At 38.0% G+C, this 26,982-nt stretch overlaps 4 protein-coding genes and 1 long non-coding RNA gene across 6 annotated transcripts; 2 read left to right on the top strand and 3 right to left on the bottom strand.

Moving 5' to 3' along the window:
* The first annotated feature begins 9,412 nt into the window (after positions 1-9,412).
* LOC103409998 (RING-H2 finger protein ATL79-like) lies at positions 9,413-10,063 on the top strand. The gene has a single exon (XM_008348772.4). It carries the CDS (start codon positions 9,413-9,415, stop codon positions 10,061-10,063), a length of 651 nt encoding a protein of 216 aa, XP_008346994.3.
* Positions 10,064-11,578: 1,515 nt separating this feature from the next.
* LOC114821189 (actin-7-like) lies at positions 11,579-15,273 on the bottom strand. 2 transcript variants are annotated; one of them, XM_070811592.1, is made up of 5 exons: positions 14,826-15,273; positions 13,598-13,671; positions 13,103-13,496; positions 12,345-12,958; positions 11,579-11,930 (listed from the first exon to the last, which is right to left on the bottom strand). In XM_070811592.1, the coding sequence occupies exons 2-5, from the start codon at positions 13,655-13,657 to the stop codon at positions 11,865-11,867; spliced, it is 1,134 nt and encodes a 377-aa protein (XP_070667693.1). In that variant the 5' UTR covers positions 13,658-13,671; positions 14,826-15,273; the 3' UTR covers positions 11,579-11,864. The 2 variants fall into 2 exon arrangements, with proteins under 2 accessions (XP_070667693.1, XP_070667694.1); XM_070811593.1 differs by having other exon boundaries at positions 14,690-14,838.
* On the top strand, positions 12,837-21,020 carry LOC139191092 (uncharacterized). The gene is made up of 4 exons (XR_011575238.1): positions 12,837-12,982; positions 16,824-16,890; positions 17,683-17,751; positions 20,748-21,020. It is a non-coding gene; the product is annotated as an uncharacterized lncRNA (long non-coding RNA).
* Positions 21,021-21,899: 879 nt separating this feature from the next.
* LOC139191230 (uncharacterized) lies at positions 21,900-23,620 on the bottom strand. The gene is made up of 2 exons (XM_070811804.1): positions 23,174-23,620; positions 21,900-21,971 (listed from the first exon to the last, which is right to left on the bottom strand). Exons 1-2 carry the CDS (start codon positions 23,618-23,620, stop codon positions 21,900-21,902), a joined length of 519 nt encoding a protein of 172 aa, XP_070667905.1.
* A 131-nt stretch (positions 23,621-23,751) lies between these two features.
* Positions 23,752-24,612, bottom strand: LOC103454935 (uncharacterized). The gene has a single exon (XM_008394526.3). It carries the CDS (start codon positions 24,610-24,612, stop codon positions 23,752-23,754), a length of 861 nt encoding a protein of 286 aa, XP_008392748.3.
* Between the last annotated feature and the right edge of the window lie 2,370 nt (positions 24,613-26,982).

Here is a 26,982-nt window from a genome sequence, read left to right as displayed (position 1 = left end):
GACATCTCTTGAAATTACATGGAGGCATCTCTCTGTGCCCTAATAGCACCAAAACAAACACTCAGTTGTTTCTGTTTGTTTACAAGCTGAAGCTCCGCCTTTATCAGGTTATCCACTGCTTTTGCTTTTCATTTCATAACAAAAAAGCCACATGGGGTCCGGTTTTACTCGTCCACTGCACGCAGCTGCAACCGAAAAAGGCTAAAAGCACACGGATTAGTTTACTGAAGCACAGTAATTTTTAGGCAATGGATTTTACTGTGATATGATTGTCTTATGCATAACCCACCATGATCTCCACCTTATCATAATCATTACTCTTAATTATTTTTCTTAATCTCTCGTCAATTTCACGTGATTAATATGATAAGGTTTGCAGACATACGAAAAAATATGTACATGAAGCTCAATGGGAAAATTGCTTCATCATTTTTTTTGTCAAACGATACAAAGTGGAGTCCTTGTGGAACTATTTTGCTATTTTTAAGTTTTGCAAATTTATTAACTTAAAAAGTTGATAAGTTTTACACAAAAAATCATTCAACATATTTCGAATTGAAGGCATTTCAACACAAAAAACACTCTTGTCCACTCAAAGTGGTACTCTAATTTGTAGTATTTAAATTTTATAGATACAAATTGAAAAAAAAATAACAAAGAAAATACAGTATTAAAAAAGATGAAGGGTGTTTATACCATACTTGACCAATCCCGAAACTACTGAGCACCGGTCAACGTTATACTGTCAAGGACCCTAAAGAGTTTCCCTCAAACTAGGAGACCAATCACAGTGCGACACGTGTCGACATCAGAAACCTTCAACACAAAAGCTTCACCTACAAAAACTTCACCTACAAAAGCTTCACACTATCTTGATCAAGATAGTGTGAAGCAAAATCAATTCATGGTGTCCAACAAAGCTTCAACCTCAAAGCTTCACCTACAAAGCTTCAACACCAAAGCTTCACCTACAAAGCTTTAAAAAAAAAAAATATATATATATATATATATATATATTATGTTTTTTTTGGAAATTCGAAAATTCAAAGAAAAAAAATAAAATAAAAAAATTTCGAAAAAAAAAAAAAATTGCCTAGGCCTTCTCTTCTTTGGGCCTTGTAACTTTCATAACAAATATATATGAAGAAGGATTTTGGGCTACCACTTAGAAAGGAAATGCCTCATTCGTCAACTCCTTCGACCGGAGACTTGGAGGACTTCTACCATATGCTACTGCACCTTGATACTCGGAAGTCTCACGACCACTCAGTGATTCAAGTCTCCAAACGAGAAGTTTCCTCACTCGGGAAATTAAGGGAGCACTACCTCAACCTACATGTTTCACTCACAAAACTTCAACAAAAGGAAAAATTCAAAGAACTTAGTGAATAAGGCCTTGGTGTATTTAACACAATACGTTGAAATGAAGCAAAACTTGTTTATTGATATCTCTGATAAGTTACAAATATGTACATATACATGAATCAAAATAAACAAACAAGAGGGAGCCTTCACAAAGGTTGCTCAGGAGAAGTCTCAGCAGTCGGCAGCGTACCAGATCGAGGAGGCACCTGAGGGTGATTATTCGGAGCCTCAGTACTAGGCAGAACCCTAGAAGGAGGAGGCACCGAAGGTTGATCATTTGGAGCTTCATTACGCGGTGTAGCCCTAGAAGATGAAGGCAATAAATGCCTTTGGAACAAACCCACAAACCTCTGATAATCAAGTAAAATCTGACCATCAGATTCCTGCAGCTGGTCGAGCTTCATCTTCATGTTTGTAGCATAGTCATGTGTAAGCCTGTGCAACTGTTTATTCTCATGCTTGAGCCTTCTGATATCCTGTTTGAGACTTATAACTTCAGCTGCCAATGATTTAACTTGGCGGGTTCGAGCAAATAAGCGTTGGGCCATATTAGACACAGAACTTGCACACTGAACATTGAGAGCCAGAAAATCTTTAACAGCTAACTCATCAGACCGTTTGGAAAGTAGTCTGTTATCTTTGGGAGTGAGAAGGTTCCTGGCCACCACCACAGCGGTCATATCATTCTTCATCACAGAGTCCCCAACGGTAAGATGACCAGTAGGGGATAAGAAGGATGGGCGCCATATGTTGTCTTGAAAAGGCATGGCTGCCTCTTCACCAAAGTTCAAGTCAAAACGACGGTCGGATGGGCCAGACATTATCAGAAATGATGAAGGAGAAATGAGGTGCAATAAATCTCTGAAGTAAGGGGAAAATTACTACAAGTAATAACTCTCTGAATGTACTCCTTGCACACAATTGGTGCCCTTATAAAAGAAAGGGCAACATGGCCGTTGATTCAAAAATCGAAGTAGCACCACTCTCTGGATTTCGAAGAGGCACCACTCTCTGGATTTCGAAGAGGCACCACTTTCCACACGCAACATCAGCTCATCGGGTACCACAGATAACTTTGCCAAAGATCTCTGACAAAGTTTAGACACATAAATTTTGGAGGTCTAGCTACCCTACTATTACCCACAAGGGTAAAGGAACAACACCACTGCTTGATAACTAAAAAGTCCCAATATGTGTCAACCTCCGTGCTCCGTGGCAAGGCAGACTGGCAAAAATGCCTAATCTTTACTCACATTCGAGAAAACACTCCCAACAAGATTACTTGCTCAAAAATCGAAGAGGAACCACTATCTGAATCTCGAGAGCCAGACTCTCAACATGATTACTTTCTCAAAAATCGAAGAGACACTGCTTTCCAAATCTCAAGAGTCAGACTCCCAATAGGATTGCTTTCTCAAAAATCGAAAAGGCACCGTTCTCCGAATCTCGAGAGCCAGATCCCCGACAGGATTACTTGTTTGAAAATCGAAGAGGCACCGCTCTCCGAACTTCGAGAGCCAGATTTCCTTAGATAAAGCTTGTCTGCAATCTTCACATGCAACATTAGCTTTCCAGATACCACGGACCACTTTTTCAAAGCGCTCTGACAAAGTTAAAACATGTGAAGCTTGCAGCTCCCACTACATTGCTATGACCAAGAAGGGTAAAGGAATAACATTATTACTTACTTAAAAATTGAAAAGGCACCGCCTTCCGAATCTCGAGAGCCAGACTCCCAACATGATTACTTTCTCAAAAATCGAAGAGGCACCGCTCTCCAAATCTCAAGAGCCAGACTCCCAATAGGATTGCTTTCTCAAAAATCGAAAAGGCACCGTTCTCCGAATCTCGAGAGCCAGATCCCTGACAGGATTGCTTGTTCGAAAACCGAAGAGGCATCGCTCTCCGAACTTCGAGGGCCAGATTTCCTTGGATAAAGCTTGTCTGCCATCTTCACACGCAATATCAGCTTTCCAGATACCACATACCACTTTTTCAAAGTGCTCTGACAAAGTTAAAACACGTGAAGCTTGCAGCTCCCATTACATTGCTATGACTAAGAAGGGTAAAGGAATAGCATTATTACTTGCTCAAAAATCGAAGAGGCACCGCCCTCCGAATCTCGAGAGCCAGACTCCCAATAGGATTACTTTCTCAAAAATCGAAGAGGCACCGCTCTTTGAATCTCAAGAGCTAGACTCCTAATAGGATTGCTTTCTCAAAAATCGAAGAGGCACCGTTCTTCGAATCTCGAGAGCTAGATCCACGACATGATTGCTTGTTCGAAAATCGAAGAGGCATTGCTCTCCGAACTTCGAGAGCCAGATTTCCTTGGATAAAGCTTGTCTGCAATCTTCACACTTAACATCAGCTTTCTGGATACCACATACCACTTTTTCAAAGTGCTCTGACAAAGTTAAAACATGTGAAGCTTGCAGCTCCCACTACATTACTATGACAAAGAAGGGTAAAGGAATAGCATTACTACTTGTTGTTAGGGAGACTTCTATATATGTCGACCTCCATCCTCCATGGACAGGCAGACTTGCAAAAATGCTCAACCCTTCCTCATATCTGAGAGGGCACTCCCAACGAAGCCTCTCAAAATACTCAGCTTTCTTCCCTTCCAATAACACCTATGCAAACCAGCCACACCAGAGCAAGAGTATCTCATATCATCAGGGTTAAAAGTAAGAGTATCCCATATCATGCTTTTCCTTGTCTTTTCTTTTGGCCTTGTTCTTACCTGTAAGACAAGGAGAAAGAGAGCAATCAGTCAGCACTTGGAATCAGGCTTCCAGTCAGGAATTGAGTGCCTGGAACTCCTTGCCTGATTACTTACCTGTCATTGCTCTCGAGTACTCATCTTCAACATCTTATGCTTCCAGAGACAATACCACATCTGCCTGTGGAACAGATAGGGCAAGTGAGAAGGATACAATGAAGCATGTGGAGACAAGCGTAACAGAACACGTGCCGATACATCCACTACTTTGTCAAAAGAAAAAGTATCCCATATCATCAGGGTCGAACGTACTCTAGATTTGATGGACTTGTTTTGACCCTCAAATTCTTGAGTCGGCCTTATACTCTGGAGGAAACCAGAAAACCCTTCAGCTCAGTTCAAGAATAAGCCTGTGGAAAGTTACTTCTTCAAAAACAAAAGTATCTCATATCATCTCTTCTCCATTTGCTTCTCCTTATTCTTGTTGCTGTTTACGACACAAGGAGAAGGAGAACAATCAACCGGAAGCCGAAGTCGAACCTTCCATCCAGGTTGCTTGCTTGGAAGTTTGATTGCTTACCTTGTCTGTTACCTCTTTCGACAAATCTCCTAGCTCGACGACTTGGGGGACTCCTACTATAGGGTTTTGTCTCGCACTTGACCAAGCCCGAAACTACAAGTAAGCTTCAAGTGAAATTGATACATTACCTTGTGCATCTTCATCGATTAAAGATACCACCCCTGGATGGAGAAAAAGTACTTATAGAGAAGATACCACATCTACATATGAGACAGATAAGGCAAGTGAAAATGATACCACACTTCGGTACTTAAAAGTTTCGTGATTACTCAATGGCTTGGATCTTGCAAGTCCCCAACCGAGGAGCTTCCCTCACTCGGGAACTTAGGGGAGCACTGTTTGTACCATAGTTGACCAATCCCGAAACTACTGAGCACCGGTCAACGTTATACTATCAAGGACCCAAAAGAGTTTCCCTCAAACTAGGAGGCCAATCACAGTGCGACACGTGTCGACATCAGAAACCAATCATAGCGCGACACGTGTCAACATCAGAAGCTAATCACAACATGACACGTGTCAATGTTAGAATGAAACTAGAAACTCTCTTCTATAAATAGAGATCATTCTCTCATAATATTTCCAAATGTCATTTGTACTAAATCATTCACTTGTACTCACTAAAGGAGAGCTTGAACCTATGTACTTGTGTAAACCCTTCACAATTAATGAGAACTCCTCTACTCCGTGGATGTAGCCAATCTGGGTAAACCACGTACATCTTGTGTTTGCTTCCCTATCTCTATCCATTTACATACTCATCCATACTAGTGACCGGAGCAATCTAGCGAAGGTCACAAACTTAACACTTTCTGTTGTACCAAAGTCCCCTCCGATTTTGTGCATCAACAAAGGGTCTCCATCTAAATTTAGCACATAGCCCCTAAATTCTTAGGGCAGCCCCTGATCATATACAAAAGCAAACCCTAAAATTGATGACTTGAGTTAGAAGGATATGGATTTGAGATATACATGAAAGCTCAATGGGGTCAGTTGGGAATTAATTAGTTTAAATATTCATTTGTAGATAACTTCCAAAGTTCTATGTAATTTGGATCATTTGATTAATTTAACTTTTGTTTAGTTTATATAAATAGAAAAAGATTAACTTTATTATAATTTAAAAAGTATGCAAATAGGAGAAAGAAGTGGGTGACAAAATTGGATAGTTTGCATCCTAATATGTGGCATAATGGTCTTGCTAATCATAAGATAATGTATTATAAAATTGAGAATTTAATCTTGTTCATTTAGATACACATTAATCTTTGAGATTTTGTGAGGTCATGATACTCATTATTATTGTTTGCTGAATTGTGATGAGAAATCAGATCTTAAATAACACTCACTCTACCCCTCCATTGGCCACTCCAACTCCACTATTCCCCTCCAGTATATCCACTTATCCTAGTGGACAAAGTGTTAGGTTTGTAAGCATGTGTTTTGAGTTTGAAACTCTCCTTACTTTTTTTAAGACAATATTATCTACACTAAAAGGAAGGGGAATGGGCTTAACCTCACAATGTGCTAGCAATAATTTGTTTCAAATTCTCATTTGGCGAGAATCGAACCTAATACCTCTCACTTACAAGTGAAGAGGAATACTACTAGACCATAGTACTAAGTAGCCGAAACTCTCCTTACTTTAAATTGTAATAATGTCGAACCCTTCTCTTTTCCTCTCCTTAATTAATAATAAACTAATAAAAAAAATCAAAACATTTTAAGAATCAACTATAAACTGATTATTTGCAGTGGTGTTGCTAAAACTAATTAAAGTCTAAAATCTATTTCATTTTGGGTGGTGCTATTTACACACTATTTTTTTTTTACTTCTTGTACACTCCTTTCAAATTTCAATCATTCGATTGAATGAATTAAAATAGATTAAAAATAAAAAATTAATAAGAAGTATGTGAGAAGTAAAAAGGGTGCATGGATAGCACCACCTTTCACTTTTCGGAAATGTCGTCTCTTTGTAAATATAAGGGCATAACCTATAATTCTCATGCCTTATTATAGGAAACTCTTATTGACGCTTTAAAAATCTAATTGTGCACTATTTATAAGAATATTTTTCTCTATAAATATATAAAGTTTGGAGTGCACAATTAAATTTTTAGAATGTCAGTAACAATTTCTTTATTATAAAGTTGAAACCATGTCTATGTTCACCCAATATAACACAGTAATATGAATACTTTCCAAAAGTATCACCTCCATTTTATGATATAGCTAAACATTAAAAGGTGCACGGACGGAGCCACCTTAGGCTCAGAGAGGGCGGATGCCCCCACTCATTTTTTTATGTGAAAAAAAAAGGTACTCTTTATAGTTGTTTGTGGCATTAGTATTAACCCTTTCATGTGCTATTTTTATTGTTGAAAGAGCATTTTCGGCCATAAAATTTATGAAGATCGATAGTGAAATTGTATGAGAGACTAATGGATAAATGATAACATGGTTATTTTTGTAGAGAGAGATGTTTGATGGTATTGGTAATGAGATTGTTATGCAACGCTTTCAAAACATAAACACACATCGATGGATATTGTGATATGTTGTATGACAAATCTTATGGACTAATATATAAGTGTTTTGTTTAGTATATTCTTAAACTTTTTAATTTGTGATTTTGTTGTTTAAAGATGCCCCCATCCATGCAGATCTCTGGCTTCGTCCTTGAAAAGGTGGAAGTGATTTTTGTATATCATTTCTCCCCCAACTCCTCTCTTTATTTCTCAATTTTGATTATTCTTTAATTTATTTAATTCAAATGTAAAAAATAAAATAAGTGTAGAATTCGACCCCTTTTCTTTACACAAGCGAAATCGTGTTTTCATAAAATCAAATATTTCATGCAATCAAAAGTCAATTCTCTTCTTCCACAATAATGGGTCGAAATTAAAAACATATATGTTAGTGTAGCTACGTTGGCTAAAAAAGTGTTCTCCCTCTCCGCATTCAAGTGATAATTTTCTTTTCAATAGTGTAAATTAGATTAAAAATTTAGAATACCACTTGAATCAATAATAAAAGTCTAATTCCAAAACCCTTTCCTTCTTTCATTCAAGAATATATTTCATTCCTTTCAACCATCAACTATTATTCTTGAAGACTTCAACCACATTTACCAGCTACAAGTGGCCCTCTACCACAGTAGTAGAGAAAAGTGTTGCACTTGCATCATGACATGAGTTTGAATCCTACCGGCGTTTTAATCTAACATCTAATCTAACAAATTTATTGTTTGACAAAATAAAAACCATATTTACCAGCTAAATAATAAATTCTTCTTTTGTCATTTTTCTTAATTTTCTTTTGGTTTTATAGTTTTATAGTGGAATATATCATTCAACTTCAACCATCTGCAACTCGTAAACCAAATGCGTGCAGGAACTAAGGAACCAAAGAGTAGACCAATATTAATTACTTGGAACAAGAATCATTCCTTTCCTTCTAACGCACTCGCAAATTGTAATTAAATCAAAGAATTATGCAACACCAAGCATATTGATAGCTTAATTTGTGTAATATTCTCACAAGTAAAATGTCAACAACGAAGTACAGATAAACACAAGTATATCCGATAATCCGAAGATACTAACCACTGTCTCAGTTGAGAAATGGTAATTTAGAAATCACCTAAAAAAAAAAAGTTTAGACTTTTGTTGTTCATTGGATATAAGAAGGCTTAAAAAATAAATTTTGAATACGCATAATCACTTAAACCTCTTAAATAACGACCTAGTTTTGTGCATGTGAAAAAACTCAGATCTGAAACATAAGAATTTACAACTTTTGAATGAAGCTTGTTGGACAAATTAGTGTGACCGCCTCCTTACATCTGTTACAGCCTATTTCAATTTGTGTAGGTTGGAATCGGATCCCCTCCTGAGCATAGAGTGGGGATCCTTCTGACCGGATCATCTGGACCATTGAAATTTGATTTAACGGTTACAATAATTATAACTTTTAGAGGATCCTCTATTTGTAGCCGTTGGATCAAATTTCAATGATCCAGATGACCCGATCAGAAGGATCCCCATCTTATGCTCAGGAGGGGATCCGGTTCCGTGTAGGTTAATAGTGTGTGGAGTATCTTGGGTGCGTTTGGTACGCAGGACGGGACGGGACGGAACGGGACGAAGCGTTCCGTCCCGCGTTTGGTGCGCTAAAAATGGGTGGAACGGGCTGTTCCACGGGACAGATTTTGAGTGTTTTTGCGTTCCACCTCCCCCCTGGAACGGGTTTGTTCCATGTATGTGGAACACAATGTTTTACCATTTTAAGACAAATATACCCCATGTCTTTTTCAAAAATTACACCTTCGTTCCGTCCCGTTCCGTCCCGTCCCGTTCCGTCCCGTCCCGTCCCGTCCCGTCCCGTCCCGTCCCGTCCCGTCCCGTTCCATCCCGTCCCGTCCCGTCCCGTCTGCGTACCAAACGCACCCTGAAGCTCCGAGAAGAAGGTAGTGAGAATCGTATGCCCTACACATGTGAGGTATTCTAAATAATGACAAATATTTATCTCATAAAATTCCACCCATACCATAAATAATTTCGTAAAAACCCACACTACACGTATGCATTTCTTGCTTCCCTTCCCTGCCTTAACACTCTTTAGAACCTATAAATCTTCCGAATCTCCACCCTCACGCAATCCCTCTCTCTCTCTCTCTCTCTCTGCTGAGAGACCATCAGCAGCAGCAGAGGAATTACTAATTAAAAGGGCATATATAAATGAGACCACCGCCAACAGTGGGGCTGTCGGCGGGGGAGGTAGTCGAGTTTGGCCTTATCCACCTCCCTACGCCGCTGCCTTCCCCTCCAACAGGGCCAACGACATGCGTTTCCCACGCCTGCCGCTGGTGGCCTTACTCCGGCTCAAAAGAATTCGAGGCCAACGCCGCCATGATCATCATCGTCCTCCTCTCTGCTCTCATTTCCGCGTTGGGTCTTAACGCCGCCATCCGCTGCTTCCTCCGCGGCGGTAGAGGCTACCCTTCTGATCGTGAGAACAACAGTGTTCCTCAGAGTCGGCAGGCGTTGGTTGATGTTCAGCAGAAGAGCAATGTGGCAACGGCTTCGTGCTTAGAGGCGGCACCTACGGTGATTTACACGGCGGAGATGAAGGCGAAGCTGGCAGGGGTGGAGGCGGAGTGCGCCATTTGCTTGTCGGAGTTTGTGGAGGGGGAAGGGATTAGAGTTTTGCGGAGGTGTAAACATGGGTTTCATGCCCAGTGTATTCAAAAATGGTTGTCTTCTCACTCCTCTTGTCCCACGTGCCGCCGCACGTGCCTTCCTCAGTCTCCATCCCAATCCCCAGCACCACCACAACCCTCGGCGGACCATAATCCCGAACAAAATCCCGTGACGGAGAGCAGTCCGTAGCGGCCCTGCTGTTACCGAGTTCGCCGTTGTACACATGTATGTATTTATGCAACTAGTTTCAAGTTTTTTTCCGGTTCTTTAAATGGTGCCATGAACTTAATTAGTTAATTTAATGTGGTGTTAGGCAAAAGTTACCAATCGTGATCCCATAACTACCATCTTAAACGCGTACAAATGACACCAAATAAGTTTTGGTCTTTTGAATATTACTTTTTAAAGGTCTGTAGCGTATCGGATGTGTTCATTTGAAAATTTCAGGTTATGAACTTTAGCTTGATCGAAAATTGCTCCCGTTTTCAACACATACGCTCCTCCCATTCTTTCTTGTCTCCTTATTTTCTTTTAATTCATTTAATCAATGCGAGGAGAAAGAAACAAATCATTTCAAAATTTTAAACCAGCATATGTGGAAACCCCGGCGTTTTTTCTACCCTTTGGTCTGCAGCTGTAAGAATAACCGTCCAAATTCGTACGACTTTACCGAAAATGCATCTGGCTTTTAGTATACTAGCCCACTGCTTAATGCTGATGCAGAACATGACAACAGATGGAAAGTCCAGAGCATGTGACTCTATAGCTCATCTGATCGATTGATAACGTTTCTCCTACCAGCCGTTTCGAAACGGAAATCGGAAAGTCACTTTCCGGAAACGTACTTCGATTCCCAAGCTCGTGTTCCTCCTCCTCAGTCGACAGAATCAGAAAATGGACAGAGACTTGCAACGTATGTAGGGTTGGTTTCAGTATGGTTACCGTACCAAAATCCCTCGTACCAATTACCATACCAAACTTTCAGTATCCCAAATTTTGACATGCCAAATAATTCTGTTGGCTTGATATGGTAATAGACCAAAATTTAATTTTCTTTTTCAACCGAAGTCAAGGCCCAAACGTTTATTTTTTTTTTATTTTTATGACTTTTATCTCTCATATTGTGACCTAAATTAGAAAACCCAAATAGAATTCCTGCAATAAGAAACCCCATGCGGCAAGCGTAGGCAAGCACACCAACACCAACACCAATCCTTGTAGAGAATGTGAGAGAGTGTCGAAGAGAAACTGAGAAAGTGTCGAAAGAATGAGAGGCAATGACGGGGTTTTTCCTAACTATTATTAAAATATTATATAGTTATTTATATATACAAATTATATAATATGTAATTTATATTTTGCGGTACAAGACGGTAATACCATTGGTAATGGTAACGAAAACCAATACCATACAAAAAAATCTTGGTTTGGTAAAATACTATGCCATTACCATATGGTACAAAATCAGTATGCTACAATTAACAATTCAGTTGACATGGTAATTTGAAAATAAACTCCGCCCCTAAACGTATGTTTGCTAAATCCGAACTTTTGGACCGCTTTATGGAGCACAATACAAGTGCTAGGGGAGGCAAGCCACGGCGGTTATGCCGCAACCACGCAGGTGTTAAGGGAGAACAAAACGGAATTTACGCAGTTTTTTGTTGCCCTTCCCGGCAAACAAAAGGAAGATAATATTGTAAATTAACAAGCCAAAAACAACGTCATTAACAATTTAATTAAGATCCAATATTCTATTTCAACAAGCTCAGAAAGCCACAAACAATGTGTACAAAAACAGCACAACTGCATATACTGATCCGATTTAAGAACTATTGCTTTTGCTATATCATATGTAACGCAAACTAAGAGCGGTGACAAAAGAGATGACAAACTGACCAAGCTCATACCATTAACACTATCTGACAATCCGAAAACACACCATTCCAAGGGGGAAGAAGACGACGATATGATCACATGATTCACATGTCTAGAAGCACTTCCTGTGGACGATGGACGGACCTGATTCGTCGTACTCCGACTTAGAAATCCACATCTGCATTTAAGAAAAACGAGACCCCGAGATTATATCACAGGAGCATACTTCCTAAACAAATAAGTTATACGAAAAGAAATTGTGGGAAATGTCGAGTCAGTCATATGATTCCAAGTTCCAAAGCATAGTAAACAAACGACCATAGTAAACCTATGTTATACATCTACAATCAGAAAGTACTAAACTTTTGTGTTGGTTTTAAAAGGGTGCAACTCATTACTCATATGTTGATATCGTACTTGATAAAATCACAGCCAATTTTTAATTCCTTCACTTTCCTTACAAATTCGTTCCTCAAGAATATCACAAGGGATTTTGCACGTTTTTAGTTTTTTTGGTTTAACTCTTTAAAATTTTCATGGTAAATACGAATTCAATATGCATATCTCTTCCATGATCAGTAATAAACCGTACCTGCTGGAAGGTGCTCAGTGAAGCTAATATGGATCCTCCAATCCAAACACTATACTTTCTCTCTGGAGGTGCAACCACCTTAATTTTCATGCTACTTGGTGCGAGGGCTGTGATCTCCTTGCTCATTCGATCAGCAATTCCTGGGAACATAGTGGACCCTCCACTGAGGACGATGTTGCCATACAAGTCCTTTCTGATGTCAACATCACACTTCATAATAGAGTTATAGGTGGTCTCATGAATCCCAGGCGATTCCATTCCAATGAATGATGGTTGAAATAGGACCTCAGGGCAACGGAAACGCTCTGCCCCAATGGTAATTACCTGGCCATCAGGTAGCTCATAACTCTTCTCAATTGATGAGCTGCTTTTAGCAGTTTCAAGTTCCTGTTCATAATCAAGTGCCACATAGGCAAGCTTCTCCTTAATGTCACGCACAATTTCCCGTTCAGCAGTTGTAGTAAAAGTATACCCTCTCTCAGTCAGGATCTTCATTAAGGAATCTGTTAAGTCTCGTCCAGCAAGGTCAAGCCGGAGGATGGCATGTGGAAGTGCATAACCCTCATAGATGGGAACAGTGTGACTGACTCCATCACCAGAGTCAAGCACAATACCTGGAAAACATTTGTTGTTGAGAGGTAACGAACTTTCAAGATTTTGAAACTTAATTCCAACTTTGTTTGTTTGTTTGCACATGGTAAAGAAATATAACAAAATAAATAGATAGATCACCCTCAATTTTTCGTATTGGTACAAACCTGTAGTACGCCCACTAGCATAGAGGGAGAGAACTGCTTGAATGGCAACATACATAGCAGGGACATTAAAGGTCTCAAACATGATCTGAGTCATCTTTTCCCTGTTGGCCTTAGGATTCAGAGGTGCTTCAGTAAGAAGCACAGGATGTTCTTCAGGAGCGACACGAAGCTCATTGTAGAAAGTATGATGCCAGATCTTTTCCATGTCATCCCAATTGCTAACAATCCCGTGTTCAATGGGGTATTTTAATGTGAGAATACCCCTTTTCGACTGGGCCTCATCCCCAACATAGGCATCCTTCTGTCCCATCCCCACCATAACACCTGTGTGTCTAGGACGACCAACAATACTGGGGAAAACAGCCCTCGGAGCATCATCTCCAGCAAATCCAGCCTGTTGAATGAAGTCATGACGATAGTTATATACCAAGGGAATACGTGTACGTCAAGACAGCTCCGCACACACCTCCAGGCAAAATGAAACAAATCCTTTACCTTAACCATTCCAGTACCATTATCACAGACGAGAGGTTGAATGTCTTCTGTATCTGCCATTTGTTATGGTGATGCTGCAAAGAAATCACGGTAATCCATTAGTAACCTAAGAATCATAACAGAACTCAATAGTCACAAATGAATCTCTACTAGCTATGGTAACCACATTGGCTTCCTGATGACAGATATAGATAGATAGTTAGTGGTATTGAAAGCGGTTGTAACTTGTATTCACATTCAGTTTAGGATTAAGTAATTGAGGGAGTAACTATGATGGGAGAGTTCATCTATAATACACGTAACATATTCATTGAATGAACGAAATAATCAGTTCTTGGTTTTTACATCAGAACACTCTGTTTTGGTCTTGTAAGTTGGATTGTGTACCTTATGACATAATTAACAAGCTTGGATTAACGGGGATAGCAATATTCCACAAACTTGAACAAATAAAGGTCATATCAGCGACCCATTACAATCCTGGATTAAGTACTAAGCATTGGACAACCGATGATTGAAAATACACGAGAAAAGTGAAAACCCACCGCTTATAAAACGTAATCCTCTATTTCACATTAAGATCAACAAAACAAGCAAAAACCAATTAAGCATAATCTCTAATTCTTTCCAGGAATTACATCCAAAACCGAAGGCAACCTAAGTACTTTGAAAAGGGTTTGTCGGGCACCGATTACATATAGAAATAACACAGATGATTCTTATTCCCACAGATGAATCACACACACTTCAAACCAATATCAAGTATTTCCATTTTTCCTTTAAATTACTCACACATACAGTGTATTAGTGAGCAATTGATAACTCGATAACAAGAAAATTAAGGAGTTTTGAATCAGATTAAACCCAAATATGATATTTGTCATGCTTAACGCTAGTGATAGGTTGATCCCATCAAAATCCAGATGCAAATCAGATTAAATCACTAATAAATATATATCAAAATTTAGTCACACTCTCAACCAGTGACTCACTAATCAACACTGTCAGCAACCATAACAACAAATCAAATAAACTAAATTCACAACAGCAAATCGAAAGCAGTGAACGAAGAAGAAATCATTTCCAACTTACAAAAACTTAGCAATCAATTCACAGAGGAGAAAATAGCAGATAAATTCAAGAGAAATGAAGAACAAGAAAAAGAAAAAGAAGGTTTCTTGGTAGGCGGTAGCAGCAGAGAGGCAAAGAGCTTAAGAAGCACGCATACCTTCGGGGGAGTCTCACAGAGAATTCGAGCAGGCGGCAAAAAGGAGTAGGTGGCTGGCCGGCCAGACGAAATGATGGAAAGCGAAATGAAGGAAGGTCGGTTGATTCTGCTTAAAGATCGGACAATTAAAAGCTTGTAATAATAATAAAAGGGAGGAATATTTCTGCCAACCCTGTGGAAAGTGTGGATTGTAGAACTTTCCAGAATGTATTTCTACATAAATTTTGAGATAAAATTGAAAAATAAATATTTAAAAAGAAAAATTAACGAAAAGAACTTGAAAATTTTGAGTTTTAACGATAAGAACAAAATAAAGAGAAAAATGAATAGAATCCTGATTGACTTTTTAGTGTAAAAATGTGATTTTTCGTTAAAGTGAACAGTACTGTGAGTTTTTGGTTAAAATTTTTTATTTAAAAAAGAAAAAGGAAAGAAAAGAAAATGAGACAGCTGTAATTTTGATTAATGTCTCTCTTTATGATAAAGGGCGGGGTGACACCAATGCAAAAAGGTGATATGGACGAAAATTTGGAGACCAAAACAAAAAAGCTAACATTATTATTGGCACCGAAATTCAGAACATACAAGGAAAAAAAACAAGAGATTAATTGGAAGTACTTTTATAATGTTTGAAAGCATTTTTAGAGAAAATGTTTTGAATCTAAAATCATTTGAAGTTCTTCTTGGTACTTGTTGTGACGACCTGTCTCAAATTATTATATATTTTTCTCCCCGAGTGTGTAAAGTGGCTGTAATGCCCTCGTGGTTTAGTGACGTGGATATACATATGTAGTTTTAAATTATTATTTCTACCGTCATAGTTAAATCGTACTCAACGTCATGAGTGCGTTGACGTGAGTTAGGATCGAATCGGTTTTCTAACGGAAAAGTTACGACAATTAAAGGTTGAGATTGGGTAGAAATATGTTTTGGGTTGGCTATACCTTACTCACCAATCACCTTAGCTCCTACAATCTTGAATCCAATCAAAATTGGATTGGTTTTATTTATTTTGGGCCACTTAACATAACTCTCTCTCTTTCCCTTTCTCACGGCAGCCCAATTAGGGCCTTGTTTCTTTTTCTTCTAACCAATCCCGTGCACACACACACACATACACCCACACATGTACGCATCCTTCTTCTTTCCCTCACCTTCTCGACTTTTCCTCATCCGTACACCGTAGCACCCACACACCCAATCATCACAAAAACGTCACGGATCGAGCTTTTGGAAATCACCATCACACTCCTCTCAAGCTCTCGAACCTAACCATACCCATAGGTTCTAGTTTTGGTGAGATTTAGCCTTTGTTCCACGAACTCCGGCACGATGGGAATTTGAGACTCGTGAATCGTGGGCGATTCACAAGGTTTTAAGGCTCGAGGAAGCTTTTATTCAACTCATTAGAGACCCTAGACTAGCTTTGGGACAGAGTTGACGTCGGGCCGCGTGGTTTCGAGAAGTTGCAAGGGTGGCCGGATTTTTCAAGGATTATTCCAACCCTTTTTCATTGGCTTTAGGACCCCAAATAGGTATGATTGTGTTATATTATTCAAGAACTTCAAATCCATATAAAATTTGTGAAATTTGGTTGAGAAATGAAGTAGTTATAAGCTTTAGAATTTTTTCCAGAAACTAGCGACACAGACGATGGCCGGTGGTGGTTTTCGGCGAGTCATCGGAGAAGGAAGGGAAATATTTCGTTAACTTTAACGGAATATTCTAACGGCGTCAAGTAACTTTAACAAAATATGCTACGATGTTAACGGAATATTCCCTAACGCCGTTATAGATTCCATCAACGTGCCAGGCACGTGCCTTGGCCAGCGCGTGTAACGTCCAATTTTTTTTTGTAAAAATGTGGGGGTGTTCGTGTTGTTGAGTAGATCACTTTGGTATATTTAAACACCCCATTTGAGCAATGTATGAGAAGTTATTCCTAAGGTTTGTTTATGTGCTTTAAAATTAACGTAAAATAAGTTATTTCGCATATAGGTGAGACATACCCTAAGGATGAGCGTGGTCAGGCGGAACTTGGGGGCTACAATCCTGCTACTTACCAGTGAGTGGGCTTTTGTTTTCTATATATGTATATATGCTTACAATTCCCAAAAATTATTTTAAATGAATGTATGTTTTAAATGCCATGTCATGTGTGCATTATATGTTAGTATTGCATTAGTATAGCTATGCATAGTATTGGATGACACTGTGACGACCCAGGTAAGCTTTAGGTGAGTATTGTATGATGGTAGCAGTTGCATTGTTTATGGTTATGCATACATGCATTTAGAGCTCATTATCCTGCTCCCCGGTGTTAGTGCTCCAGCCCGAGGCCAGGGCACAACCTTCACGTGATCGTTCACCTCCCGCACCATAGGCTCACCTTGGATCCAAGTTTGGTGCCAGCTTGTAGTACATACCACATTAGGTGGTTCCGACTCGTAGGTGACCTGCGATTCATCGCATAGCCTTCACATGATCGTAGCACTTGAGCGTATTTATTTACACCTAGCCTATCGTATAGACCACAATAAGTGGTTTCGACTCGTGTGTAGGAATTGGTTTATGAGCTATAGGTTCAACCGTATAGGTCACGTTAGGTGACTGCGGCTGACATATCATTTTATATTGATTCACATCACCTGGCTTACACATTTATTATTGAGATACTTGACATGGCATATACTTGGTTTTCACTACTCTTGAGCATGATTTCTACATACGTATGTATTATTATTTTCTGAGAAATTATACGGATTTTACGGTGAGGGGTTATTATTTTTGGAAAGAGTAATGGTTTTAAAAAGCTTTGTTTTTACCCACTTATGTTTTTTGTTTTGCGCCCCTTTAGGTTCTAGTTAGGCGTTCGTGTTGGTGGCTTACGAGGACTCTACAACGGTTATGACAAACTTCAATTAATGTAGGAATCTCTTTCATGTCTTGTATAATTAATACTTGGCCTGCTGGATTGCACTTAGGTTACCTACGCTATGAGTACTTGCATCACTACTTTAAACACATCTGCACACTTTTATAGTTATCTTAGTGTAAATTAGTTAGTTTTGGTTTTTAATTACTCACATTTTCATATCACTATCACTTCCGCTCTGCTCTTATGGCTACGTCACCCTCACGTGACGGCCATCATGCCTCGATTCCGGTCAGGGTGTGTCACTTGTTGTAGGGCAAAAAAACTAACATTATTATTGGCACCGAAATTCAGAAATACGAAAAATATTGACAAAAGCTTAGTTGGAAGTACTTTTAGAATAACTGAAAGAAAATATTTTGAATCTAGTAGAACTTGAAGCGCTTCCTTGTACTTGCTTTAGGAAGTACTTCAAGTGTTTTTTAGTATTTATTTGCATTTTTACTAAATATTTGTTTAAAAAATATTTGTATGAAAAACACTTTTAGTCGTTACAAAAATAATTTCAAAGGAGTCTCACTCCCGTCGAACTACAAGTTAAAGAAAATGTTACGAATGTCTTTTACAAATCCAAGGATTCCTGCAAAAACAGTCTTTCTTTTTTATGCAATTTTGCCAATGTTGTTTTGCGATTTTATTACCCAACGATATTCTCTTTTAAAATTTGCTATAGAACGATAATGTTATAGTCTTTTGAAATTATTTTTAGGGTAAAGTGTAGATTTAGTTCTTAAACTATTACTTCATTAAAAATTAGGTCCTGAATTATTTTTTTTGGTAAAATAAGTTCCTAAATTAATTAAAAATTGCTAATTTCATCTCTACTATTATATTTAAAGCTATTTTATCTAATTTTTTTTTGTCAATTTAATTCACTTGATACACTTTAGACTGTAATACAGTCTTTTTCTTGCATATAAGCATTAGCATTTCATATAGGTTGCAAATTTAACGTCTAATTTACTCTCCAAAGTTAAATCCATACACTATTTCTTTACGAAAAATTACCAATCTATCCTTTAATGTGTATCACATGCAACGTGACTTAAATTGATAGAAAATTGAATGTAGTAGCTTCGAATCTAGTAAAATATCTCCCAATTGAAATTATCAAATCGCTTTTCTCGTTCTTAGTTTCGTAAAATTTTAACTGTAACTCCAAATTCACTTTTGCTTGCGCTGACGTGATCGTATTGTCGAGTGCTACAAGAATACGCTAAAAGACAATTTTGTACGTCCCACTATACGCTGGTCCACGAAGGTCAACACTCTCGCCTCTAAAGACATTTTCGTCAATTCACACTTTTAAAATTTATAAAATTGTTGAACTAAAGGCGGGTTGTCACATTCATATAAAAAATGGATGGATAACTAATAAAAAGTTTCTCACAAAACATTTTCTTATTGAAAAACACTTAGACAAGTTCACTTATTATTAAGAATATTTTTTAGATCACAAGGATAGAAAACAAAAAGAGAGTCACACTACATGAGGTTTTGAATTAAAAGAAAATGTATTCTTAATATTAAGGAAATTATCCTTAATAATAAAAAATGTGCCCTTATTAATAAGGGTATTTGAACAAAAAACTGTTTTATGAAGGGTTTAATTAATTTTTTATGTTAAAAACACTTATGAACATAATTTTTTGAGTAAATTACATAGTAGCCCCTCAAGTTTGAGATCTATTACAACCCCATACAACATCTTTAAAACATTTCACTTTCATACCTCACATACTATTTTATTTCAAAATAATACATTCGTTACATTTTCCATCCATTGATCCATTAAGTGCTAACGTGGTTGCCACATTTGTGCAACGTGGGAAATTTTTTTTAATTAAAAAAAAAACATGAATCTTCCAAATTAAAAAAAAAAACCAAAAACAAAAGCTGAACCCGCAACCCCCACCCACCCAACCTGTAACCTATAAGAAGAAGAAGAGGAGAGGAAAAAAAAAAAACCCATCTTCATCTTCCCCAACCCCCCTTCCTTGCAACCCACCCCTTTCTTCCCCCCTCCCATCTTCCCCAAGCCCACCGTGCACCCCATCCTCCACCTCCTCCTCTGCACCCACTACCCGCAACCCAGAAAAGAAAAGCAAAAAAAAAAGAAAAAAAAACCCATCTCCCTTTCCCTGCAACCCAGATCTCGTCGTCCCCAATGAGTGTGGATTTAAGGAGTAGGGTGTGAGGAGGGAAAAGGATGCGTTCGAGGGTGGGTGTGCTGGTTTTTTTTTTCCTCTTCTTTCTGGGTTGCAGGTTGGGCTTGGGTATGGGGGTGCGCGAGGGGGGGGGGGGGAGAAGATGGGAAGATGGGTGCGCGGAGGAGGTGGAGATGGGTGCAGGGGAGGAGGTGGAGGATGAGTGCGGATGACAGATGGAAGATGATTTTGTTTGGGGGGGGGGTTGGTTTTTTAAAAAAAAAAATTAAAAATTATTTTTATACTACGTGGTACACATTTGGCAGCCACGTGACATAAATATGGCAGCCATGTCAGCATTTAACGGATTAATAGATGAAAAATGTAACGGAGGTATTATTTTAAAATAAAATAGTACGTGAGGTATGAAAATAAAATGTTTTAAAGATGTTGTATGAGGTTGTAATAGACCTCAAACCCGAGGGGCTACTATATAATTTAGCCTAATTTTTTTTCTAAATATACAATCTCATACATGCTCTAAAACTCATTCCATTCTTGCAAGTCACTAGAGCTTTAGACTTTGAACCCTATTCCAAGCATCAAAAGTTAGTAAATTGAAGAAAACTTTTGTTTATTGCATGTCGAAGAAATTACATTGAAGAAAACGTTGGAATGGTATAACCGTTGTAAGAAAATGAAATTGAATTACATCAGTCGGTAACAAAAGAAAAATGAATGGACGGTTCATATTGAATATGTCACTTGGTAATCACACTGTCGATTTGTTTCATACACTTAAATGACTAAACGATTTCCATCGAATGATTTTTTTTGTAGGAATGTGTGTATTACCTCATGGGAGGACGCAAGTGTTGGAAACTTATGGTTTATCGTGTGCCAAAGAAATTACATCGAAGAAAATGCTGGAATGGTACAAATGCTGTAAGAAAATTAAATCTAATTACCTTTACTTTTTTTTTTTGTTTTGAATAAACGATATCATCTACGCTAAGGGGATGAGGTAGGCTTAGCCTCACAATATGTTAACAATAATGTGGTTCAAACTTGCTTTTGGCGAGAATCGAATCTAAGACCTCTCACTTAAGTAAAGAGAAATACCACTAAATCGTACTACTAAGTGGCCTAATTAACTTTTGATTAAAACAACCCTCAAAATACAAATACCACATGACATTGAGTCCATACAAATCACTTGCAAGTTTTGCAGTCGACAATAATAATAATAATAAGGGGGAACTAATAAAAAAGTCTCTCACAATTTTTTTTTCTATAAAAGCACTTAGATAACTTTACTTATTATTAAACCATAGTAAGTGGTCTAGTGGTAAGGACGCAGATTATAGCTCCTCAATAAACAAAAAAATATGGGAGGTTCCGAATTCGATGTTCCGAGTTTGTGAGTCTGCTTTGTGGCTATGGGTAAGGTGAAATTCCTCATAGCCTCTCCGGCCCCAGAATGGATAGATAACTGTAGTTTGCCACCAATTGTCCTCATTTTTAAAAAAGAAGAAAAAAACTTTACTTATTATTAAATTTTCTTTTTATATTATAAGGACAAAAAATAAAAAGGGAGTCACACTTTCATGAGTTAAATGAAAATGTCCTTAATAATAAAAAAATTTGTCCTTCATGAGTGTTTTGAATTGAAAGAAAATGTCCTTAAAAAGGAAAGTTGTTTAAGAGTTTTTGAATGAAAAAATTATGTGGAGCTTTTTAATTACTTAAAATGTTTTTATCACAAATGGTCTTTGAAATTGACCCACCATATCAATATGGTCTTTGAAATTGAAAATCGATTAATGTAGTCCCTGAAAATTGGCATCACAAATTAATGTGATCCTTCTGTCATAATTCCACTACAAATTTCGTTAGGCTCTAATGTGGCACATATCTAGATCCAATAAGTCTAATTAAATATTATTATATGATTTAAAAATATTTAAATAATAAAAAAATATTTTTGTATAATTAAATATCAATGTTCTTCTTCTTCCCCTCACCTTCAATTACACCGACGCCAGCAAACCCAGACAGAGGAAGCTGAAGACAACGAGTCAAACAACAGCTAACCACGACAATTGGAATTGCGTGGCGGTGAATCGGCATCGGAGTCACTTGCAGTTTTTGATTTGTCGTTCAAGACCTCGCCCAAATTGAGAAAAGAGAGAAGAAAAAAAATGAGAGATGGGGAAAATAAGAGAAGTGGAAAGGAGGACTGGGTGGTGGGCGATGTCGCCGCCGACATCGTTGTTGGCTTCTAGCTGTTGCGGTCGAGGAGAAAGGGGAAGAGAATACAAATTTTTTGGTATAAAACTAAATCTCCCAGTTTGGTTTCTAGCTGCAGATGTGGCCGCGACATCATTGTTGGTTTCTTACCTCAACCTCCCAGTTTGGTTTGGTGAATTTGGGAGATAAGAGAGGAGGTTGGGTAGGGAATGGGTTGTACTGGCATAGAGGAGAGAGGGGAAGAGAGTAGTGAGAAAACTTTTTTCCTCAAATTTTAATTATTTAAAAATTATTTAATTAACTTTAATATTTATTGAATTAGTTAATCCACATTACAATATTTAATTAAATTTGTAGGATCTAGTTATATGCCACATTAACACACAGTGGCGGAGTCAGGAATCTTACCACAAGGGGTCTTAGTGTAAAAGTCCAAATAAAAATTGAGGATGGAAAAACATATTGAAAATGAAATCATAATACTTTCATTCATAATTCATAATTCATAATGGAAACAATATTACAAACTATAATTGTTCACGACGATGTTTCATATTTTGAAAACGAAGCATTATAGCTTCATTTTCAATACAAGCAAAAATATCTCTCTCAATATAAACAAGCAAGCTATCACTCAACCATTGATCTCCCATTTTGTTCCTAAGTGGACCCTTAACAATATTCATAACAGAAAATGCTCTCTCCACTGAAGCAGTTGCAACTGGTAAAACTAAAGACAATGTAATGAGCAAATATACATAATTGAATACTTGATGCATCCTTGTCTTCACCATTTTTTTTGCAAGATCACCAATCCCTTCCAATTGAGAGAAATCACTACTGGAACACACATAATGAATATAAATATCAAGTTGATCTTCAAGTGCCAAGCGATCCTCATCCAAAAAGTCTTGAGGATAAAATTGAGCAAGACGACGTAACTTTGGTTTATCAAAAGCTACAAATGAATCTTTCGAACTCAAACATACCAAACAAATAAGCAACTCAGTATTTACCTCATTAAAGTGATCCTTTAACTCCGTAATTTGCTCATCAATGACATAAATAAAGAGCTCCACACGATAATGATGACGATTTGTCCTTATTGGAGCATTACGCCTTGACCTCCCTGGAAGTATAAATGCCTCTTCCATGTTAGGAACATCAATATGATGTTTTTTTTCACAAAAAGAAGATACTTCATCAACCAATGCATCGAACCTATTATTCCTCATCCAATGTAGCTTTTCCCTGCATGATTTCACTAAAGCCATTGCATTCACAATTTCTTGATCTTTCCTTTGCAATGCTTGTGACAAATCATTTGTGAGTCGCAATATGACTTTCATCAAGAAAAGGTGAAACACAAACTCAAAAGTACGTATTTCTCTCATTAACTTATTTGCATCACCCGCACTTTCATTGGGATTATCATCAATAACCATTTGAAGCACATGAACCATATATGTAAACATGGAAATGATGCTAATCAAGGTACCATGGTGTGAGTTCCATCGTGTGTCACCGGCACGTTTGAGACTTGTTTCTTGATTTAAGCCTCGCCCCGTTATAGGACAATCATTTTCAAAAGCTATCACAAGCTCTTCTTGAAGTTGTTGTTTAAATAAATCACACCGCTTACAAGATGCTCCAAAATGATTAACCACACTATTAGCCGTTGCAAAAAAGAGGCAATGTCTATATTCTTCTTTGCTATGGCAACAAGAGCTAGATGAAGTTGATGAGCAAAACAATGAACATAATATGCACAAGGTTGTTCTCTCAATATCTTTGTTTTAAGGCCATTCAACCCACCTCTCATATTGCTAGTACCATCATAACCTTGTCCTCGTAGCTTGGAAATGCTCAAACCGTTGCGAGAAAAGAATGTGCCAATAACATCTTTTAGTGAACTTGAAGTAATGTTGGTAACATGTTGGATACCCACAAATCTTTCAATTACATGCCCATTGTCATCCACATAACGCAACACCATAGCCATTTGCTCTTTCACTGACACATCACGTGCTTCATCCACCAATATTAAAAAGAATCTATCTTTTAGATCATCCATGATAGCATCAAGTGTTTCAAGGGCACATGAATTCACAATTTCTGTTTGAATGGAATGAGCTAGTAATTTGAGATTCCCCAGAGTATTTTCCATCACAACTTCTCTAACTTTATCATCATTATTTGCAAGGAATTGCAATAGCTCCAAGTAATTTCCCCTATTGCTTGAAGTGGCACTTTCATCATGGCCACGAAAAGCAAGACCTTGTCGCAATAAAAACTTAGTGCACTTGATTGATGCATTCAAGCATGTACGATAAGCCTTATGAGCTTGGTCAGAGTGTTTGCTCACTGCCATTTCAATATATGTAGCTTGATTCATCAAATTTGTAGCAGCTTCTCTAGCCTTATTATGAACACTCCCAACCGGTCCAACATGCATCTTAAATCTTTCTCTCCCTTTCTTCCAAGTCTTAAATCCATCTCTAGTGAAATCTTCACTACCCACTTGTTCAAAATTGGTTTTAAAGAGATAGCAATAGAGACAAAATGTTGCATCTTTAGATATACTATATTCCAACCAATCAAACTCATCAAACCATTAAGGAATGAAGTGTCGATTAATTCCCGACATATTAGTTATTGGGAAATTATGACCTCTAGGTTGACAAGATCCTTTTTGTAGATATGATCTTCGGACCTCATCTCTCATACTAGCATCATAATCTATCATTTGAATTCTTAATTCAGGATCCGCTTGAAGATTACCCAAAACACTATCTAATTGACTTTGTCTTGAACTTGGAGTTCTTGAACTACCAACAGTATTTGAACTATCAACATTATTCGAACTACCCGAACCCGATGATGACTTTCTCTTAAAAAACCGTTCCATAATAATTCTACATATACAAAATATTCAAAATAAATACTCACAATATAAACAAACCATCAACATAATCAAAATAAATATGAATTGGATTTCAATTAAATTAAATATATTCTACATATACAAAATAATGAAAATAAAAACTCACAATATAAACAAACCATCAACATAATCAAAATAAATATGAATTGGATTTAAATTAAATTAAATATATTCTACATATACAAAATAATGAAAATAAAAACTCACAATATAATCAAACCACCAATATAATCAAAATAAATATGAATTAGGTTTCAATTAAATTAAATATATCATACATTATACATAGGGTTTAGAACTTACTTGAATTGTGAAATTTCACAATAACAATGTCAATGAGCAAATACAAAGAGAGTAGCTGGCGTGGCACCACCACCACAGCGATGACGACAGTAGCACAAAGGCACCTCAATGGCGGCAGCAAGGGAGGAGATGGAGTTGAGGGTTTGGGGGGGGGATTGAGTTTGGAACTTATTGTTGGAGAAGGAGAAAACAAAAGAAAATTGGGGTTTTGGAATGGGGGAGTCGGATTTGTAAAAGAAGAAGGAGAACTGATTTTTTTTTTCTTTTTAGACCTGGCCCAAAACCACGTCGGGTCATTTAAAAAAAAAATTGCCTGGGCCAAAACGACGTCGTTTTGGCCAGGTCATTTAAAAAAAAATTCCCTGGGCCAAAACAACGTCGTTTTGCCCAGGTTGTTTTAAAAAACAAAGGCCTACGCGCGGCGCCTCCTTCTCCTTTAACATGTGCCTTCTTCTTTCAGACATTCCGTCGAACACGTGGTGTGCAGCTCCGAGAGGTCGCACTAGCAGCTCCAAGGGACCTCTAAGGTTATTTCCATGGCTTCCAAGAGGTCGTACGACCCCATTGACCCCACTGTGGCTCCGCCTCTGTCAGCACATAACATAATTTTTAATGGAATTTTAACTGAACGATCACATTGATTTGCGATACCAATTTTCAAGAACTACATTAATCGATTTTCAATTTCAGAGATCATCTTAATGTAGTGGGTCAATTTTAAGAATCATTTGTGACAAAAACCCTTACTTAAACAACAATCGATGAAAACGATGCAACAAGGGAAATCGGCACCGCGGACACGACGAGTCGTGCTAGTCTACCGCCAGCCACTTATCAATGCACTTGACATGAAAAAGATGCATGCAGGGCAAGTGAACAATCCGATCTTCCTGACCATCAATCCCGCCACTCTCGAATTCCTCCCTACAAATCGTGCATGACGTTGTTCCATTAATTTCCAAACTGAGCCGCCTCGCCATTGCAAGTTCTGATTTATAACGCTTAGTCGTAACGCACACATAAAGTTGCCTTTTCATTTCGGCACCGCGTTGTTTCCTTGTCTTGTTCGTCGCCAGGTCCACCGTCCCACCCGGGGGCCCGCCGTCGCTAATTGAGTCTCCTTAAAATTCGTCAAAATCGATTTGATGATTATCGAGTATCTTTTCTTGGAGATTTCCATGGTCGAAAGAGCTTCAGCGATCAAGCGCCTTGAATTTTTACTTTCTTTGGACAAGAGGTCAGCACGTGAGAGTGTGATGTCGAGCTCTAGTGTGAGGCGTGATGGCTTGCGAGTTACTTCGGCTGGAGCACCGAGATCTTCGTCTGGCCAAATGATGACGGTTTCAATGAACCTCAGTTTCAGTCTTTCAGATGGTATTGATCGTCAACGTGCGGTTGGTAGGTGAACATTGTGATTAAAATTGTAGAAATTGAGGAAATCGAAGAAATTGATAAGCTTGGAGAATGCGGAGAGGATGCCAAATTTGTGAATACTGAGCTAGTGGAGAGGCTGTTCTATATTATATAGATTACTTCTAATTGATTTGGGAAAAGCTATGTTAATTGTTTTTTTTTGTT

This window comes from Malus domestica, chromosome 14 (genome assembly GCF_042453785.1).
Source record: "Malus domestica chromosome 14, GDT2T_hap1".
NCBI lineage: Eukaryota > Viridiplantae > Streptophyta > Magnoliopsida > Rosales > Rosaceae > Malus > Malus domestica.
The sequence above is the reverse complement of the archived record's forward strand: the minus strand, read 5'-3'. Positions and strand labels throughout refer to the sequence as shown.